The 22,480-nt window shown below is 35.0% G+C and overlaps 1 protein-coding gene across 1 annotated transcript; it reads right to left on the reverse strand.

Moving 5' to 3' along the window:
• Positions 1–763: 763 nt before the first annotated feature.
• Positions 764–17,233, reverse strand: Ugt301D1 (UDP-glycosyltransferase family 301 member D1). The gene is made up of 4 exons (XM_064690373.1): positions 17,097–17,233; positions 13,945–14,197; positions 1,777–2,223; positions 764–1,721 (listed from the first exon to the last, which is right to left on the reverse strand). The coding sequence occupies exons 2-4, from the start codon at positions 14,195–14,197 to the stop codon at positions 832–834; spliced, it is 1,590 nt and encodes a 529-aa protein (XP_064546443.1). The 5' UTR covers positions 17,097–17,233; the 3' UTR covers positions 764–831.
• Positions 17,234–22,480: the final 5,247 nt, after the last annotated feature.

Genomic DNA, 22,480 nt, shown 5'->3' on the forward strand with positions numbered 1-22,480 from the left:
GTAATTTGTTAGCTGTAGAGCCTAAGAAAATGGATGTATTTTTAATTATTTATTTATTTCATATTTTATTTAATTGTTTATAACTTTATTTAAAGACATGTTTTTTACTTGCTGCCGCAGAAAAGTATGCAACATTATGTAACATATTTTCTTATTCGTCTATATTCACTTTAATTGCGGCCTAAAAGTAGGCAACGCTATTGTACAATCGGAATTCAAAATATTGCCTTTCTCTAGTATAACTGTTCTATTTACCCGCGCGCGGAGGAATCTGCCGATTAAATAGACTTGCGCTCACCGGGGCAATCCACAGACTGAAACTCGCGCTAAGTGTCAGAATATGCATGCGACTGCAATAAGAACTTTGAGTACGCAACTTAAGAGAGGGAATCAAGAGCAGCAATCACTGCAGCAACAGTTTGCGCGCTCTGCATATGTGCTTATCTTATACAAGTGCCACACACTTATACAGTCACATACAGCTTACTCCTATAATCAATATCCGCTTTCTGGGTATGCACTTCTGGGATAGTTATCCAAGCTTATAAGATCCTCATCAAAAATGTCTTATACTTTATTGCCACAACATGCACTTGGACATTTTTGTTCTTCACCACACAATTGAACTATGTTGGTTTTATGCTCTTATAATCTCTATCCACACACCAGATCCATTTACATACATACACATTCACACTGTCTTCAGGTACCATTTTTCGGGGAAATTAATTGGTCGTAAGGAAATATTGCTTTCAAAACTGTCTAAAATTATATCACCATTTATTGCTTGTGACTGTAACACATACAGATTTAACAAATATATTTAACTACTCACAAACCTTTTTTGACCTGCTGCGCCTTGGCAGTCGCCGCTGCCGCTGCCCACCATTTGTTCAGCATGCGGAGCAGGCGCCAGGGCAGCCAGACGGTCAGCCACAGGGCGATCAGCACACAGCCAATCACATCGAGCAGCAGATACTGATACAGTGGCATGAAGGCACCCTGTGATTTTAAATGACGCGCGCCACGATGCCGGATGATATACTCAATCCAGTAGCTGGCCTCCTCCAGCGGATGCATCGGATTATCACGGAAACGTTGAGAGACCTCCAAGGCGCTGCGCTTGTACTGCGGCTCATAGATCAGAGCCTCAATATTATGCACCAAGTCGTCGACAGTCAACTGGGAGAAGACCAGGCTACGCGCATAGCCCTCGCGCACGGATTTTATGGTATTCCTGTGCTGATCCCCATACAGTGGAATGCACAGCATGGGCACGCCCCAGTAGATGCCCTCCTGGGTGCCAAAGATGCCGCCGTGTGTGATGAAAACTTTGACATTCGGATGTGCCAAAATGTCATTCTGTGGCATCCACTTGCTTATCATCACATTCTCAGGCAATTGGCCAATCGATGCATTCTCATATTTCCACAGCACATGCTGCTTGAGCTTGCCAAAGGCTTGGAGTAACTGGGCCGTCTTCTCCGGCGGCATATCCGTGCTTTTCATATACGAGCCCAGACTGAAGTAGACCACGCCATGTGTGGCATTGTCCATAAAGCTTTGCATATCGGCTGGCAGCTTCTTGGCGGGCTTTATATGCGCGCCGCCCACATTGACGAGACCCGGCATGCTGGGTCGTGGCAGATCGATGCTGCGATGGCTGTTGATGAGCATCAGCGAAATGTTGCGCTCCAAGTCATGCACATGGGGCAGTTCACCTGAAAGAGAAAGAGGTAATTAGCTGTAAAGGAGTCTAAGAGATCTCGCACCCACCTTTGATGGCAGCTCCAAAATACTTCTCCGCCAGCTGCTGCATGCGTGGCAAGTAGTACCAACGCCTCATGACTGCATCGTACAGGGACAAGTACGTGTTGTAGGCACGTTGCACGAATGTCATCTGATCCGTGTGTGGCAGCAGCAGGTGGGGTATGACCGACCAGGGCGTCAGTATGCCCATGGCATGATCCATATTGTCCGCGTAGCCCATGCTGCCAATGGTGATCACCGGACACTTGAACTTGTGGCCAAACATGAGGAATGCCTCGTGAAAGAACTGCTCCAATATGACAACATCGTAGTGCTCGTCCTGGCTATCGATCAGTCGCCTCACCTGCGCATCCTGCAGCGCATGCTCCGTGGTCATCTGCCCAATTTGCCACCACAATTGCAGATTCTGAAAATCGCTGGCGAAACGCATGCTGAAGATGTTCTTCTTGGGAACTGTAAAAGGAAGAAATCATCATTCACATGGATGAGCAACTGCAGCAGGAATTATAAAATACACTCAGAGAATGAGATATGTCGGCAGAATTATGGCGCTGCGCTTTGCATTTGAACCAGAAAATAACGTTGCAGTCGGTTGCCACCGACCTCGCAATACTCTGTCCACGGCATGGCAACAGCTTAAAGCAGTCGAATAAAGTCATCATAATTACTTGTGCTTACACTTTAGACCTAGCAAGCATGCATACTCTCTCACAAAACATTTCGTATAAAATGAGGCTACTTTTTTACGTGACTTTTGACTAGAATTCCTATTGTCAGATTTAACCCCTTGCCATTTTGTTGATTTTGGCCAAAATTTAGATTTTTCTTTTTTTGATACCAGTCGAAAGTACTGATCCTTACGAGTCCAAAATGGTATAAAATTCCCAAATCGGACAGTATTTGGCCGAGATATTAGAAAAAATCATCAGAAAAGGTTGACTTTACAAACGAATCGGTTTTTGGTCAACCACTTTTTTTAACCCATCGATTTTTAAAATGTTTGAATGCAGATTGATAGTAGGGATCCCTACGAATTCAAAAAGGTATAACATTTCAAAATCTAACAGTATTTACCCGAGATATTCAATAAAAATCATCGAAAAACTTCTGATTTTAGAACCGGCCCCGAATTTGTGAAAAAACGTGATGTAACCCCTTGCCATTTTGTTGATTTTGGCCAAAATTTAGATTTTTCCTCTTTTGATGCCAATCGATAATACTGATCCTTACGAGTCCAAAATGGTATAAAATTCCCAAATCGGACAGTATTTGGCCGAGATATTAGAAAAAATCATCAGAAAAGGTTGACTTTACAAACGAATCGGTTTTTGGTCAACCACTTTTTTTAACCCATCGATTTTTAAAATGTTTGAATGCAGATTGATAGTAGGGATCCCTACGAATTCAAAAAGGTATAACATTTCAAAATCTGACAGTATTTACCCGAGATATTCAGTAACAGTCATCAAAAAACTTTTGATTTTCGAACCGGCCCCGAATTTGTGAAAAAACGTGATGTAACCCCTTGCCATATTGTTGATTTTGGCCAAAATTTAGATTTTTCTTTTTTTGATGCCAATCCATAATACTGATCCTTACGAGTCCAAAATGGTATAAAATTCCCAAATCGGACAGTATTTGGCCGAGATATTCAATAAAAATCATCAGAAAAGGTTGACTTTACAAACGAATCGGTTTTTGGTCAACCACTTTTTTTAACCCATCGATTATTGAAATGTTTGAATGCAGATTGATAGTAGGGATCCCTACGAATTCAAAAAGGTATAACATTTCAAAATCTGACAGTATTTACCCGAGATATTCAGTAACAATCATCAAAAAACTTTTGATTTTCGAACCGGCCCCGAATTTGTGAAAAAACGTGATGTAACCCCTTGCCATTTTGTTGATTTTGGCCAAAATTTAGATTTTTCCTCTTTTGATGCCAATCGATAATACTGATCCTTACGAGTCCAAAATGGTATAAAATTCCCAAATCGGACAGTATTTGGCCGAGATATTAGAAAAAATCATCAGAAAAGGTTGACTTTACAAACGAATCGGTTTTTGGTCAACCACTTTTTTTAACCCATCGATTTTTAAAATGTTTGAATGCAGATTGATAGTAGGGATCCCTACGAATTCAAAAAGGTATAACATTTCAAAATCTGACAGTATTTACCCGAGATATTCAGTAACAATCATCAAAAAACTTTTGATTTTCGAACCGGCCCCGAATTTGTGAAAAAACGTGATGTAACCCCTTGCCATTTTGTTGATTTTGGTCAAAATTTAGATTTTTCCTCTTTTGATGCCAATCGATAATACTGATCCTTACGAGTCCAAAATGGTATAAAATTCCCAAATCGGACAGTATTTGGCCGAGATATTAGAAAAAATCATCAGAAAAAGTTGACTTTACAAACGAATCGGTTTTTGGTCAACCACTTTTTTTAACCCATCGATTTTTGAAATGTTTGAATGCAGATTGATAGTAGGGATCCCTACGAATTCAAAAAGGTATAACATTTCAAAATCTGACAGTATTTACCCGAGATATTCAGTAACAATCATCAAAAAACTTTTGATTTTCGAACCGGCCCCGAATTTGTGAAAAAACGTGATGTAACCCCTTGCCATTTTGTTGATTTTGGTCAAAATTTAGATTTTTCTTTTTTTGATGCCAATCGATAATACTGATCTTTACGAGTCCAAAATGGTATAAAATTCCCAAATCGGACAGTATTTGGCCGAGATATTCAATAAAAATCATCAGAAAAGGTTGACTTTACAAACGAATCGGTTTTTGGTCAACCACTTTTTTTAACCCATCGATTTTTAAAATGTTTGAATGCAGATTGATAGTAGGGATCCCTACGAATTCAAAAAGGTATAACATTTCAAAATCTGACAGTATTTACCCGAGATATTCAGTAACAATCATCAAACAACTTTTGATTTTCGAACCGGCCCCGAATTTGTGAAAAAACGTGATGTAACCCCTTGCCATTTTGTTGATTTTGGCCAAAATTTAGATTTTTCTTTTTTTGATGCCAATCGATAATACTGATCCTTACGAGTCCAAAATGGTATAAAATTCCCTAATCGGACAGTATTTGACCGAGATATTACAAAAAATCATCAGAAAAGGTTGACTTTACAAACGAATCGGTTTTTGGTCAACCACTTTTTTTAACCCATCGATTATTGAAATGTTTGAATGCAGATTGATAGTAGGGATCCCTACGAATTCAAAAAGGTATAACATTTCAAAATCTGACAGTATTTACCCGAGATATTCAGTAACAATCATCAAACAACTTTTGATTTTCGAACCGGCCCCGAATTTGTGAAAAAACGCCATTTTGTTGATTTTGGCCAAAATTTAGATTTTTCTTTTTTTGATGCCAATCGATAATACTGATCCTTACGAGTCCAAAATGGTATAAAATTCCCAAATCGGACAGTATTTGGCCGAGATATTCAATAAAAATCATCAGAAAAGGTTGACTTTACAAACGAATCGGTTTTTGGTCAACCACTTTTTTTAACCCATCGATTATTGAAATGTTTGAATGCAGATTGATAGTAGGGATCCCTACGAATTCAAAAAGGTATAACATTTCAAAATCTAACAGTATTTACCCGAGATATTCAATAAAAATCATCGAAAAACTTCTGATTTTAGAACCGGCCCCGAATTTGTGAAAAAACGTGATGTAACCCCTTGCCATTTTGTTGATTTTGGCCAAAATTTAGATTTTTCCTCTTTTGATGCCAATCGATAATACTGATCCTTACGAGTCCAAAATGGTATAAAATTCCCAAATCGGACAGTATTTGGCCGAGATATTAGAAAAAATCATCAGAAAAGGTTGACTTTACAAACGAATCGGTTTTTGGTCAACCACTTTTTTTAACCCATCGATTTTTAAAATGTTTGAATGCAGATTGATAGTAGGGATCCCTACGAATTCAAAAAGGTATAACATTTCAAAATCTGACAGTATTTACCCGAGATATTCAGTAACAGTCATCAAAAAACTTTTGATTTTCGAACCGGCCCCGAATTTGTGAAAAAACGTGATGTAACCCCTTGCCATATTGTTGATTTTGGCCAAAATTTAGATTTTTCCTCTTTTGATGCCAATCGATAATACTGATCCTTACGAGTCCAAAATGGTATAAAATTCCCAAATCGGACAGTATTTGGCCGAGATATTAGAAAAAATCATCAGAAAAGGTTGACTTTACAAACGAATCGGTTTTTGGTCAACCACTTTTTTTAACCCATCGATTTTTGAAATGTTTGAATGCAGATTGATATTAGGGATCCCTACGAATTCAAAAAGGTATAACATTTAAAAATCTGACAGTATTTACCCGAGATATTCAATAAAAATCATCAAAAAGCTTTTTATTTTCGAAATGTCCCCAAATTTGAGAAAAAACGTGATGTAACCCCTTGCCATTTTGTTGATTTTGGTCAAAATTTAAATTTTTCTTTTTTTGATGCCAATCGATAATACTGATCTTTACGAGTCCAAAATGGTATAAAATTCCCAAATCGGACAGTATTTGGCCGAGATATTCAATAAAAATCATCAGAAAAGGTTGACTTTACAAACGAATCGGTTTTTGGTCAACCACTTTTTTTAACCCATCGATTATTGAAATGTTTGAATGCAGATTGATAGTAGGGATCCCTACGAATTCAAAAAGGTATAACATTTCAAAATCTGACAGTATTTACCCGAAATATTCAGTAACAATCATCAAAAAACTTTTGATTTTCGAACCGGCCCCGAATTTGTGAAAAAACGTGATGTAACCCCTTGCCATTTTGTTGATTTTGGCCAAAATTTAGATTTTTATTTTTTTGATGCCAATCAAAAGTACTGATCCTTACGAGTCCAAAATGGTATAAAATTCCCTAATCGGACAGTATTTGGCCGAGATATTAGAAAAAATCATCAGAAAAGGTTGACTTTACAAACGAATCGGTTTTTGGTCAACCACTTTTTTTAACCCATCGATTATTGAAATGTTTGAATGCAGATTGATAGTAGGGATCCCTACGAATTCAAAAAGGTATAACATTTCAAAATCTGACAGTATTTACCCGAGATATTCAGTAACAATCATCAAAAAACTTTTGATTTTCGAACCGGCCCCGAATTTGTGAAAAAACGTGATGTAACCCCTTGCCATTTTGTTGATTTTGGCCAAAATTTAGATTTTTCCTCTTTTGATGCCAATCGATAATACTGATCCTTACGAGTCCAAAATGGTATAAAATTCCCAAATCGGACAGTAATTGGCCGAGATATTTCAAAAAATCATCAGAAAAGGTTGACTTTACAAACGAATCGGTTTTTGGTCAACCACTTTTTTTAACCCATCGATTATTGAAATGTTTGAATGCAGATTGATAGTAGGGATCCCTACGAATTCAAAAAGGTATAACATTTAAAAATCTGACAGTATTTACCCGAGATATTCAAAAAAAAACCTTCAAAAAGCTTTTTATTTTCGAAATGTCCCCAAATTTGAGAAAAAACGTGATGTAACCCCTTGCCATTTTGTTGATTTTGGCCAAAATTTAGATTTTTATTTTTTTGATGCCAATCGAAAGTACTGATCCTTACGAGTCCAAAATGGTATAAAATTCCCTAATCGGACAGTATTTGGCCGAGATATTACAAAAAATCATCAGAAAAGGTTGACTTTACAAACGAATCGGTTTTTGGTCAACCACTTTTTTTAACCCATCGATTATTGAAATGTTTGAATGCAGATTGATAGTAGGGATCCCTACGAATTCAAAAAGGTATAACATTTCAAAATCTGACAGTATTTACCCGAGATATTCAGTAACAATCATCAAACAACTTTTGATTTTCGTACCGGCCCCGAATTTGTGAAAAAACGTGATGTAACCCCTTGCCATTTTGTTGATTTTGGTCAAAATTTAGATTTTTCTTTTTTTGATGCCAATCGATAATACTGATCCTTACGAGTCCAAAATGGTATAAAATTCCCAAATCGGACAGTAATTGGCCGAGATATTTCAAAAAATCATCAGAAAAGGTTGACTTTACAAACGAATCGGTTTTTGGTCAACCACTTTTTTTAACCCATCGATTTTTAAAATGTTTGAATGCAGATTGATAGTAGGGATCCCTACGAATTCAAAAAGGTATAACATTTCAAAATCTGACAGTATTTACCCGAGATATTCAATAAAAATCCTCAAAAAACTTCTGATTTTCGAACCGACCCCGAATTTGAGAAAAAACGTGATGTAACCCCTTGCCATTTTGTTGATTTTGGCCAAAATTTAGATTTTTCTTTTTTTGATGCCAATCGATAATACTGATCCTTACGAGTCCAAAATGGTATAAAATTCCCAAATCGGACAGTATTTGGCCGAGATATTAGAAAAAATCATCAGAAAAGGTTGACTTTACAAACGAATCGGTTTTTGGTCAACCACTTTTTTTAACCCATCGATTTTTAAAATGTTTGAATGCAGATTGATAGTAGGGATCCCTACGAATTCAAAAAGGTATAACATTTCAAAATCTGACAGTATTTACCCGAGATATTCAATAAAAATCCTCAAAAACTTCTGATTTTCGAACCGACCCCGAATTTGAGAAAAAACGTGATGTAACCCCTTGCCATTTTGTTGATTTTGGCCAAAATTTAGATTTTTCTTTTTTTGATGCCAATCGATAATACTGATCCTTACGAGTCCAAAATGGTATAAAATTCCCAAATCGGACAGTATTTGGCCGAGATATTACAAAAAATCATCAGAAAAGGTTGACTTTACAAACGAATCGGTTTTTGGTCAACCACTTTTTTTAACCCATCGATTTTTGAAATGTTTGAATGCAGATTGATAGTAGGGATCCCTACGAATTCAAAAAGGTATAACATTTCAAAATCTGACAGTATTTACCCGAGATATTCAGTAACAATCATCAAAAAACTTTTGATTTTCGAACCGGCCCAGAATTTGTGAAAAAACGTGATGTAACCCCTTGCCATTTTGTTGATTTTGGCCAAAATTTAGATTTTTCCTCTTTTGATGCCAATCGATAATACTGATCCTTACGAGTCCAAAATGGTATAAAATTCCCAAATCGGACAGTATTTGGCCGAGATATTACAAAAAATCATCAGAAAAGGTTGACTTTACAAACGAATCGGTTTTTGGTCAACCACTTTTTTTTACGCATCGATTTTTGAAATGTTTGAATGCAGATTGATAGTAGGGATCCCTACGAATTCAAAAAGGTATAACATTTCAAAATCTGACAGTATTTACCCGAGATATTCAGTAACAATCATCAAAAAACTTTTGATTTTCGAAATGTCCCCAAATTTGAGAAAAAACGTGATGTAACCCATTGCCATTTTGTTAATTTTGGCCAAAATTTAGATTTTTCATGTTTTTGAATGCAGATTGATAGTAGGGATCCCTACGAATTCAAAAAGGTATAACATTTCAAAATCTGACAGTATTTACCCGAGATATTCAATAAAAATCCTCAAAAAACTTCTGATTTTCGAACCGACCCCGAATTTGAGAAAAAACGTGATGTAACCCCTTGCCATTTTGTTGATTTTGGTCAAAATTTAGATTTTTCTTTTTTTGATGCCAATCGAAAGTACTGATCCTTACGAGTCCAAAATGGTATAAAATTCCCAAATCGGACCGTATTTGGCCGAGATATTCAATAAAAATCATCAGAAAAGGTTGACTTTACAAACGAATCGGTTTTTGGTCAACCACTTTTTTTAACCCATCGATTTTTAAAATGTTTGAATGCAGATTGTTAGTAGGGATCTCTACGAATTCAAAAAGGTATAACATTTCAAAATCTGACAGTATTTACCCGAGATATTCAATAAAAATCCTCAAAAAACTTCTGATTTTCGAACCGACCCCGAATTTGAGAAAAAACGTGATGTAACCCCTTGCCATTTTGTTGATTTTGGTCAAAATTTAGATTTTTCTTTTTTTGATGCCAATCGAAAGTACTGATCCTTACGAGTCCAAAATGGTATAAAATTCCCAAATCGGACCGTATTTGGCCGAGATATTCAATAAAAATCATCAGAAAAGGTTGACTTTACAAACGAATCGGTTTTTGGTCAACCACTTTTTTTAACCCATCGATTTTTAAAATGTTTGAATGCAGATTGTTAGTAGGGATCTCTACGAATTCAAAAAGGTATAACATTTCAAAATCTGACAGTATTTACCCGAGATATTCAATAAAAATCCTCAAAAAACTTCTGATTTTCGAACCGACCCCGAATTTGAGAAAAAACGTGATGTAACCCCTTGCCATTTTGTTGATTTTGGTCAAAATTTAGATTTTTCTTTTTTTGATGCCAATCGAAAGTACTGATCCTTACGAGTCCAAAATGGTATAAAATTCCCAAATCGGACAGTATTTGGCCGAGATATTCAATAAAAATCATCAGAAAAGGTTGACTTTACAAACGAATCGGTTTTTGGTCAACCACTTTTTTTAACCCATCGATTTTTAAAATGTTTGAATGCAGATTGATAGTAGGGATCTCTACGAACTCAAAAAGGTATAATATTTCAAAATCTGACAGTATTTACCCGAGATATTCAATAAAAATCCTCAAAAACTTCTGATTTTCGAACCGACCCCGAATTTGAGAAAAAACGTGATGTAACCCCTTGCCATTTTGTTGATTTTGGCCAAAATTTAGATTTTTCTTTTTTTGATGCCAATCGATAATACTGATCCTTACGAGTCCAAAATGGTATAAAATTCCCAAATCGGACAGTATTTGGCCGAGATATTAGAAAAAATCATCAGAAAAGGTTGACTTTACAAACGAATCGGTTTTTGGTCAACCACTTTTTTTAACCCATCGATTTTTAAAATGTTTGAATGCAGATTGATAGTAGGGATCCCTACGAATTCAAAAAGGTATAACATTTCAAAATCTGACAGTATTTACCCGAGATATTCAATAAAAATCCTCAAAAACTTCTGATTTTCGAACCGACCCCGAATTTGAGAAAAAACGTGATGTAACCCCTTGCCATTTTGTTGATTTTGGCCAAAATTTTGATTTTTCTTTTTTTGATGCCAATCGATAATACTGATCCTTACGAGCCCAAAATGGTATAAAATTCCCAAATCGGACAGTATTTGGCCGAGATATTACAAAAAATCATCAGAAAAGGTTGACTTTACAAACGAATCGGTTTTTGGTCAACCACTTTTTTTAACCCATCGATTTTTGAAATGTTTGAATGCAGATTGTTAGTAGGGATCCCTACGAATTCAAAAAGGTATAACATTTCAAAATCTGACAGTATTTACCCGAGATATTCAATAAAAATCCTCAAAAAACTTCTGATTTTCGAACCGACCCCGAATTTGAGAAAAAACGTGATGTAACCCCTTGCCATTTTGTTGATTTTGGCTAAAATTTAGATTTTAATTTTTTTGATGCCAATCGATAATAGTGATCCTTACGAGTCCAAAATGGTATAAAATTCCCAAATCCGACAGTATTTGGCCGAGATATTAGAAAAAATCATCAGAAAAGGTTGACTTTACAAACGAATCGGTTTTTGGTCAACCACTTTTTTTAACCCATCGATTTTTAAAATGTTTGAATGCAGATTGATAGTAGGGATCTCTACGAACTCAAAAAGGTATAATATTTCAAAATCTGACAGTATTTACCCGAGATATTCAATAAAAATCCTCAAAAACTTCTGATTTTCGAACCGACCCCGAATTTGAGAAAAAACGTGATGTAACCCCTTGCCATTTTGTTGATTTTGGCCAAAATTTAGATTTTTCTTTTTTTGATGCCAATCGATAATACTGATCCTTACGAGTCCAAAATGGTATAAAATTCCCAAATCGGACAGTATTTACCCGAGATATTCAATAAAAATCCTCAAAAAACTTCTGATTTTCGAACCGACCCCGAATTTGAGAAAAAACGTGATGTAACCCCTTGCCATTTTGTTGATTTTGGCCAAAATTTAGATTTTTCTTTTTTTGATGCCAATCGATAATACTGATCCTTACGAGTCCAAAATGGTATAAAATTCCCAAATCGGACAGTATTTGGCCGATATATTACAAAAAATCATCAGAAAAGGTTGACTTTACAAACTAATCGGTTTTTGGTCAACCACTTTTTTTAACCCATCGATTTTTAAAATGTTTGAATGCAGATTGTTAGTAGGGATCTCTACGAATTCAAAAAGGTATAACATTTCAAAATCTGACAGTATTTACCCGAGATATTCAATAAAAATCCTCAAAAAACTTCTGATTTTCGAACCGACCCCGAATTTGAGAAAAAACGTGATGTAACCCCTTGCCATTTTGTTGATTTTGGCCAAAATTTAGATTTTTCTTTTTTTGATGCCAATCGATAATACTGATCCTTACGAGTCCAAAATGGTATAAAATTCCCAAATCGGACAGTATTTAGCCGAGATATTACAAAAAATCATCAGAAAAGGTTGACTCTAAAAACGAATCGGTTTTTGGTCAACCACTTTTTTTAACCCATCGATTTTTAAAATGTTTGAATGCAGATTGATAGTAGGGATCCCTACGAATTCAAAAAGGTATAACATTTCAAAATCTGACAGTATTTACCCGAGATATTCAATAAAAATCATCGAAAAACTTCTGATTTTCGAACCGACCCCGAATTTGAGAAAAAACGTGATGTAACCCCTTGCCATTTTGTTGATTTTGGCCAAAATTTAGATTTTTCTTTTTTTGATGCCAATCGATAATACTAATCCTTACGAGTCCAAAATGGTATAAAATTCCCAAATCGGACAGTATTTGGCTGAGATATTTCAAAAAATCATCAGAAAAGGTTGACTTTACAAACGAATCGGTTTTTGGTCAACCACTTTTTTTAACCCATCGATTTTTAAAATGTTTGAATGCAGATTGTTAGTAGGGATCTCTACGAATTCAAAAAGGTATAACATTTCAAAATCTGACAGTATTTACCCGAGATATTCAATAAAAATCATCGAAAAACTTCTGATTTTCGAACCGACCCCGAATTTGAGAAAAAACGTGATGTAACCCCTTGCCATTTTGTTGATTTTGGCCAAAATTTAGATTTTTCTTTTTTTGATGCCAATCGATAATACTAATCCTTACGAGTCCAAAATGGTATAAAATTCCCAAATCGGACAGTATTTGGCTGAGATATTTCAAAAAATCATCAGAAAAGGTTGACTTTACAAACGAATCGGTTTTTGGTCAACCACTTTTTTTAACCCATCGATTTTTAAAATGTTTGAATGCAGATTGATAGTAGGGATCCCTACGAATTCAAAAAGGTATAATATTTCAAAATCTGACAGTATTTACCCGAGATATTCAATAAAAATCCTCAAAAAACCTTTGATTTTCGAACCGCCATTTGACAATACTGATCCTTACGAGTCCAAAATGGGATAAAATTCACAACGAATAGTTTTTTGGTCCACAAGTTGTTTTAATCCATCGATTTTTGATTATGGTATACCACTCCAAAATCTGACAATTTTTGGCCGAGGTAATCCAATATATCGTAGATTTGATGCTACCATTTACACATGAATTTTGACAGCTAATAATGTTGCCACAATAAGATGCCAAATGGAGTTAGAGGCCAATTCTTTAGCAAGGAATTAAACCTTATGACCTAGGAATTAAACCTCGACCTAGTTACGGCCGTGGCACAAAACTGCATACAGTTTTTTATGTGGATACGTTTAATGTTTCAAGTACTCTAGCTTTAAAGGCGTAAAAAAGAAATTGCGTTCCAACAGATAAACACGACATGAATTCCACAACATAAATATACTCTATTTCACTGAGTGAACAGAGTATAAAATCGACTTGAACTTAATAGAAAGTTCTTAAAACTAGAATTTAAAAACTGGAATGACCTAAAACTTTCTTGATCGGAGAACCAAATTTCATAGATTAAGCTACACTCTTAGATTTGAAATCAGATCTTAATTCTGAGAATATAGAAATTTTGAGCTTTTAGAAAGTGTTTCAAATAGGAACTTTGTGATGAGATTTTAGCAGATTTTTTGCTTAATCTGAGCATTAGTTGGTTTATACTCACAGTGCTTGGGTATGTCGAAGGTGGGATTAAGTATTATCTCAGTTAGATTCTCATGCGGCGTCTTTGTGGGATGATTATTGAGGCTGGTCACCTGATGTCCACGTTGAAGCAAGTCGCGCTGGAAATGCTCCAGCCACATCCAGTGACTGGGCGCCGGAAAGGGCCCCATGAACAGTATGCGATATGCATCGGTGCCCAGTCCACATACGGCCAGTATTCCGAACCAGAGTAAAGAGCTCGATTGCAGCTGCATCTGCAACGGCAATTAAAATGTCAGTTATGAGTGCCAGATTATCATTAATTCCGTTTCATTTGCCGCACTTAGTTGCATTTGTATATTTGCATAAACGAGTAACATTTGCATGTGGATCCAATGCTAATTAATGTTGTTTGATTTAACATGCGATACGCAAAATGACAAACATGATATTCTGTTTCCTTATTGCCATAATTTAGCTGTACATGTAATCAAGTAATATTCTTTACAACCTCAGGTAGGGTATTCGATTTAAGCAGGAAATGTGCAACACACATTTAAGGAGGCCTACCCTATCAATATGTTTCAGCCACAAACAAGTAACTGACTGCATTAACATCTATCTATTTCTTTGAGAACTAGTCTCCCATTAATTATGCTAATGCGACTTGTTATACAATTTTTTTTTTGTATTCATTTTTAATTTAAGTCATTAAAATCAAATAAAGTGTCTATTTTTCTTTATATAGCTAAAAAATGGATATTATAATTTTGACATCATGTTTGCAAGCTAATTGCGAAATCTTCTTCGATTCCATTAGGCAAATAACATATATCACATACGATCACAATTCTCTGTCTGTCAAAAATTGTAAATTCGTTGTTTGTTTTTGTCAAAACTTGAAAATTCTTAATTATTTTGAACAAGTTTATAATTAAGTTAAAAACATATCTTTTAAAGTAAATAAAAATATTAATATACTGACAACAAATTTTCGAAAAATTAATTTTGATTACATAGCTTAAAAAAGGTTTTAATATAACACTGCACTTTATATGCTATAAATTCCTTAGGATATTTTCTTGGGAAATTTTTTTATCGTACTTAACATAATTCTATATTCAACAGTGTTGAAAAACGTTTAGAAAAAATATTGAAAAACAAGAAGTGCAGCTTTTAGAAATCGATTCTCTTTTTTTTGCAGGTTCTACCATTCGAGTGGTCACTGTACCATCTTGATAAAGCCCACCCACTACGATCCATTGATAGGGAAATAATTTTAATTCGAGTACTTAATTTGAATGTTCTTCATCTGTCATACTTTGGTAAGGGTATTTGACTCTTCGGCTACAGTCGATATGTTCATATTTGATCTGTCTTGTTTCTGTTTCTGTTCTTGAGCAAGTGTTCGATTTAAACGTTTGATTGAAATGCAACAAGTAAATTTCATCATTTTAATATTATTCATTTGATTTATGAATTGTGCATAAAAAACGAACTAGGCGGGACTGCATTCTTATTGGCACTCGACTTATATGGCTGGACACTAATTGGGTGTGCTGCTACTTCGCAACACTTTGCTAGAGCAGATCAGAAACTAATGCCAAGTGCTATAAATAGTTTATCTTTTATGTATTAGTTAACCCAATTGTATAAACAACAAAACTTGCTTTCGTTTGAGAAATTACAAAAAAACAAACAAGAGCTGTCACAACACTCTGGAATTAATTAGCTGAAATTAAATTCGGGCTGCGCAAACAAATAAATATGTATATATAAATATATCAAGTTTTATTGTTTATTTAGGTGTCGCTCGACAAAAACAAAAGTAACTAAATAAAAAACATTGCACTTTGGTCGAAAGGTGTCTAAGGTAAAACATAAATTAAGTGAAGCGCTAGTCTCGCAATATACTCAAATGTACAAATACACATATATAGCTTATATATAGTATAGAGTCATAAAAGGTATATATTACGCTCCGAATGACTTTCTTCCTTAAAACACACAACAGATTTGTTTGCATTAGTGTTAAACCTAATAACAGTAATTTATTATTCGCAACGAGCTTTAAGCACCTGTTCAGATCTCTAGACTCAGCCAAGGTTTTCTGTTCTAAGCCGCGCTGAAGCTTCACACATAAATGCCTCTATTAGCCTCTAATTGGCTAATTAGTTAACAATCTGTTGCAACTTGAAAAAATCTTTATTCAAAAAGTGCAATTAAAAAGGGCTAAAGAAGAAGCATTTAAAATGCATATATATTTTGCTCGGGGGGAACGAATTGAAAAATCATAAATAAATTTATTTGCAATTTAAACTCAGCTCCTAGTTGATTTTTTTATAAGTCTGTTAGGCTTAAAAGAAAATGTATATATTTTTAATATTAGACAATCAATCTACAAATTTAAATAGTTTTTTCTAATCTACTTTAATTATTTTATTAAATAATTGAGATTAAAACTAGTTTTATACTTCAGTTGAAATATGTTCAAAATTTAATTTCAGTTTATATTTTAATAAGGAGTTATTTTGCATTCTTTAAAATTTTTTGAAATAAAGCAAAGTTTATATTTTAATAAAGATTTATTAAAGTTTTTTTGTTGCAGTTTATAAAATTATTTATTTAGTTAGAATTTATTTGAGTTTTATTCAATTTATTCAATTAAAGCTTCCTTACAAATATTTTAATTTAGATTCAATTAGGTTTTGTTTTATTGCCTTTCATAGAATTATTTAATAAAATCCTTAACAAGGCAATGATTATATTTTATTTAAGATTTATTCTAGTTTTCTTCTTGTAGTTTATCAAATTATTTAATGAAAGCTTCTTAACAAAACGAAGATGGATTGAGCTTTGCCCCATAAACAAAATAAGCTATTTTGAAATCCTATATATATATGTTGTGTTTATTTTTAAATTAAAAAAAAAGCACTTGTCAATTTATTTCACAATTTTTTGAGGTTCAAGTTAAATGTTATTCAATTATTTTAGAGCAGGGAAATTTATTTTTTATCTTATATTCTTAAATATCTCTCTCTTATCAATTGAATTTAATCCATTCTGATATATTTATTGTTGCCTCGATTAAAAAGCAAAATAATTGTTTGTTACTTGTAACTAAATTATAATTAGTATTATGGTTTTAATTAGCACACTTTTTTTCGTTATCACCTTTGTTTTTGTTTACTTATTTCACTTGGCGAAGCTTCAGATAGACGAAATTAAGCTTGAAAATAATAAATGTTGTATTTGATTTGATTAGCCGCAAGGCGCGTCCGCTGCTCAGCAAGTTGCGGTTATCACTGACCGAGCACAACGCGAGCACCTCAACTTTAGCTGCTTAATCGGCGCAGTCGACGTCTGCGTCTGCGTCGGCGTCGACGACAACTGAGGCGGCGGCATAAAGCAAAGCGCAATTAAAGACGCTTGGCGTGCGCGCGACCAAAGTCAAAATAGGCACAATAAATAACTGTTTCTGTGTTTCTGTGTGTTTGCCTATGCTTTGCCTTTGCGCTGATCGAGTAGCCGGAATGCAGCCCTGGCGCGCTGCGATGCGCAAAAATGTATTTGAAGCGTATTTGTTGTGCTTGTTATCGTTTATTTGTTTTGCTCAGTGATTCTCTAATTATACATATGCATGCACATGTATACAATGTATTATTGTCGCAATTGATTGGCATGTACACATACACACACACACACACACACATGATAGCTTTGCCAAATAATTGCAGTCGAATTGATCGCAATTGTACGACTGATCGATTGATCGATCACATGTGTCTGATGCACGTCTCAGTCGGATGATATTGCATTTTAATCTTAATTTCAAAATTCGGTTAGGTGGTTAACTTTTTAAGTAATAAAATGTATTGTTAACCAGTTATGTGTCATGCCATTGAACTTTTTGAACAAAGATGAATGGACTTGTTTCGCCTTTCAGTTTTTATTAATGATTTGCGAGCTCTTTAGCAATGCATTTAATGGGCCAATAACAGACTTACGGATACTCTGTCGTTATGCTTAATGCTTTTTAAATGTTTCTAAATTCCATTTCAAAAAGCAATTAATTTTTCGACAGATAATTAAACAATGTTTCCTCAAGATAACAAGAATTGATTTGTATTTTTTAATATTATTAATTTCCACATAGTTTTTTTATGATAGCAAGAATTGATTTATATTTATTAATATTATTAATTGCCAATTAAAAAACACATTATTTAGTTGTTAATCTCTTAACATAAATATTTATAGCAAAGTTATAATTATATTCCCACAAATATTTCTGTTGGTAAATTTAAATGAATGCTAAACGATTTACCAACACTGTACACGCCAACACGCATTCACTTGAGTCTTGCTAAGGTCAAGCTTTGCATAGAGATTAAAATATGCAAAAATAACGAAACTCTGTACAACAAAAACTTGTTGAACGAGAAGTAAATGCGTGTAAAGTAAATTAGTGTGTTTGATAATTGAGCACAAAAAAAAAAAAACAATAAAGCAAATTTTGAAAGCCATAATTTAGTCTTCGGATTACACCAAGCAACAAAGCAGCATATTGTTTAGCAGAAATGGGGAAACCTGTTTCACGTAACGGAATCGGGATTTTCCTCTAAACAATAAGGTTAGCATTTCCTTTTCGGTGGAAAACGCTAATGAAAATCACTTGAGCCAAACAATTCAATTGAAAATCGTGCACAATTGATGAACGTCAACTCAATTAAAAAGTTTTAAATAAGTATAAATCCGACTATTCCGGCTGAGGCTTGCGACATTTTTGAGTACAAACAAACTACAATCTGTTGATAAGCAGAAAGACATTTAAGCTAGGCAAACATAGACAGAAGATAAAACAAGTAATAAAACAATTAAGAGAAAAGTCTAGCTGGGAGTGCACGACTCGAAGATACCCTGCAACCAAGCTAATGTGATGAACATTTTAGATTTCTTCTATAGAAAAAGATATCGATAGATCGACAGACAGAAGGAGATGATTCCTTCTGCGTGTTGCATACATCTGCATAAGAACATTATACCCTTTTTCGAATATTTTCAATGGTTTCACGGTTTAACAGAAATGAATTATGATTTAATGCACTTAAATGCGCGCCAAGAGGGACAGTAAAAAAACATTGCCGACAACTGCTGTGTCGCCACCAAAAATACCATAAAAAGTCACATATAAGACAGGCAAACAAATTAAAGATAAATGTAAAATGTAAGACCCTCAGAGCACAACAGAAGACGCCGAAACATTTCAATGAAAATTGGCACGCTTCAATGAAGCGAGCCAGAAGGAAACTGCACTGCAACGATAGGGAAGGAGGGAAGGGAGGGGAAGGCGTGGGCGATGATGGACTGCCCAGCCCCAAAGCTGAGAGCAGGCCAGCCCAGCCCAGGCCCGTCCAGACCTGATTCCGACTCCGACTCTGCCAGCGAAAAGTTCATTCATGAGCAAGCCAAGACACAAAATGTTGCCACGGTGCAATGAAATTGAATTGCGTGCAACGAAATGTGTCCGGACAACCGAAGAGAACAGTCCAAAGAGCGCGGCCCGCCAAACGGTGGCATAAAGATACTTTGTAGCCAAGATAAATTGCCCACCGAATGCCAAGAGATCTGCGATGTTTAAAATGAGAGCATAAAGCAGCCAGAAACGGATGCTTTAAACTTACAACTCATTTGCAACTGAATACATATTGATTGCGGGTGTCAAAATTAGTATGGAAAAAATTTCAAGATGGTCAATTTTGCTGTCAAAAAGTATGTTGGAAATTTCTTAAATTTTGAGATGATTTTGAATTAGAAATTTCCTAATTACACGCCCCTACTATAACACGAACTTTCATAATTTAGTTGAAACCTAAACGATCTTAATGATTAATAACATTTTAGTCATACATATTTTAAATTTTATTTTATTTGATTAATTTAAATTTAAGTAATTTTAAAAATAACATTTGCTTGGCATTATTTGCATAAATATTCGCTTTGGAAAGAACAATATCTTTTACCAAATCTAGCATCTAGAGATCTTTATTTATTATCTCTATCTATCTATCTATACAGAGTATATATTTCTTCTGTCAAGAAACATAGGCAGCAAAAATGTTGACAAATAAAGTTAGCAAGTTCCTGGTAAATACCTCTACTATTCCGGACTAGTTCATTTTTATACACTTGTAGGAAATTCTCATTTCTCATGAAATGTGTAATGCATAGAGGGAGATATTTCTGGTTCTTGTTAATCAACATATCTTAACCAAGCCCGCAATTCATTAGTAAAAATATGCTGCTTACATATGAAACAAATCTTATTAATATATCAATACAATATTATTAAGAACAATAGGCAGAATCGAACGAACAATAGGTTTTTGTGTAGCGAAATATTCTGTTTTCCAAGATATTCCAAGTTTCCATATTTCCAAATTCTGCAAAGGAATTAAATCTTCGGCGTGCTCAAGATATCCCTACTCTCTCGTTAGACTTTAGTCTTCCAAAACTTTCCCAAATCCCAAATAAACAGATTTTTTCTGGATAAAGCTGAAATCCTAATTTTCCTTATCTTTAAAGATTATATCACACTTCGCCTGCCTTTCCAATTTAATCTGCGAATGAAATGCGGCCCTCAAAAAGTATATGAATTCCTCTCTAGCACATCAAACTCTTATGAGGTGCAAACTACAAGTTTTTAAAATATTTACCATCAATTGATGTTCAATTTGAGCCCACGCACCTAGCTCCATATATCTGGTTGAGCCCAACCCAAAGCCAATGAAGCTCACCCAACAAAAATCGAACAATTTGTTAGTTTGCGCCAATTTAATGTTTACTTTGCACTTCGAGCCCAACGACCAATTTTGAGCAAATCAAACAGATACGCATTGAGCTATTAAAAATAAGAACCTTTGTGCGATGCCATTTGTATCTATTTGTACGTGTTGCCATTCAGCCAACCAACCATCCATCTATCTAACTATCAATTAAGCCAGCTCGCGTTTTCCCAGGCGCGCTTTAGATAAAGGGAAATACTCAACACACACACCACGCACACACACACACACACACACTCAACAGACACCCCAAGAGAACCCAATCCCAAAATGATGACACTGCCGATTTCCACGGAAGCAAAAGCGCATGGTTCCCATTTGTTCTGTGGCGTTTCAAGCGGCAATTAAAAATTTTTACCGAAAGCAAACGTTGCGCATGATTAGCGCACGAATTCGACAATTTGAAGCAAATATTTTTTATTTTGATACCCTGTACTCAGTAAAAGGTGGGGTATATTTAAGTTGTGTTAATATAGGCATATACGACTTCATAAAATATACATATATTCTATGTGTAACTGCGTCGATTTAGCCATGTTCCAGTTTGTCTATGTTAAAGAACAATCTGTGGGACTATAAGATTTAGAGACCTTACCATAGGCTTTAGGAATTAGCCTAGATTCTCGTTTATAAGCCACTAAAAAGGTTTTTTCTCGATTACGCAATTCTTTTTTTACCAGAATCGATAAATATCGAGTCCAGAATCGATAAATATCGAGTTGCAGCAAAGTTTTAAAGCATATTTTAACAAAGTGTTAGAAAATTCTATTTGAATTGAAAAAGTGCTATTTGAAATTCTTGGATTTCTTCACTCACACTCTGCCAAAATGATCAAAATTAATATATTAATCTGATTATTAATATACATAAATTATAAAAACATTTAAGTGTCACCTTCAAGCACAGAAATTTTTACAAAGATCGGACAATAAGCACCGAAGTTATTTAAGAATACATTTTTGTCACAATGTACACAATTTACGAATGTGGATTGCTTAGCATTTACAGGGTATATGCTGTACTTGTTTTCTTTTCAGTTTTGATCGGCGCCCGCATCGTTTGATCGGAGCACAGAACACTGTCAGCGGGTGGTCGGCGACGACAGCCGCTCGTCCAGACTCAGACGCAGAGCTCGCGACTTGGACATGGCCGTGGATAGTTTTGTTATGGGCTGTTAGAGCGGGGCGGGAGGGGAGGGGTTTGTTTTGGCAGGCCGTCGACAAAGTTGACGAACAGGCAGCTGTCAATGTGTCAATATTAATTTAATATGTCAAAAATATAATCATACGCAATTTAAAATTGAGTTATAATGGGACACACGAGACGCCTTCGAATAGAGCTGTAACGGGGTGGAAAACTGAAGTGGTTCGAGAACAGAATGCAAAGGATACGAATCGACAGAATGTTCGTACAATCTGCGGCACTTTTCGTATCTAAATAGGCTAGATAAGACTCAGCTTAAGGGAAAATCAGCCACGACAATATGGCCCCAGAGCATTTTCCTGGCCCAAGCTATAACAATTTGTTAATGAGCAAATTACATGGTATTTGCGTATAAATGCCAAGTTCATTACCTACGCGAGTGCATAAATTACAGAATGCGGCACACACACACACATATAGGCACACACACTTTGGTTACACGCCCTAAAAGTGATTCACTGAAGAACGCCCCTTTCCAATTTCTAAAGAATTTCGAGCGTATAAACCAAG

The sequence above is a fragment of the Drosophila montana genome, unplaced genomic scaffold, assembly GCF_035044405.1.
Source record: "Drosophila montana isolate Dmon_TW-CO22-7 unplaced genomic scaffold, ASM3504440v1 contig_3257_1, whole genome shotgun sequence".
NCBI lineage: Eukaryota > Metazoa > Arthropoda > Insecta > Diptera > Drosophilidae > Drosophila > Drosophila montana.

What these genes read in the sequence shown, in the direction of transcription:
- Ugt301D1 (XM_064690373.1), bottom strand. Translation starts at nt 14,197, where the DNA reads ATGCAGCTGCAATCGAGCTCTTTACTCTGGTTCGGAATACTGGCCGTA. An exon ending in CTTCGACATACCCAAGCACT is followed by an intron (nt 2,224 to 13,944) that starts GTGAGTATAAAC and finishes TTCCTTTTACAG; the next exon opens with TTCCCAAGAAGAACATCTTC. An exon ending in TTTTGGAGCTGCCATCAAAG is followed by an intron (nt 1,722 to 1,776) that starts GTGGGTGCGAGA and finishes TTTCTCTTTCAG; the next exon opens with GTGAACTGCCCCATGTGCAT.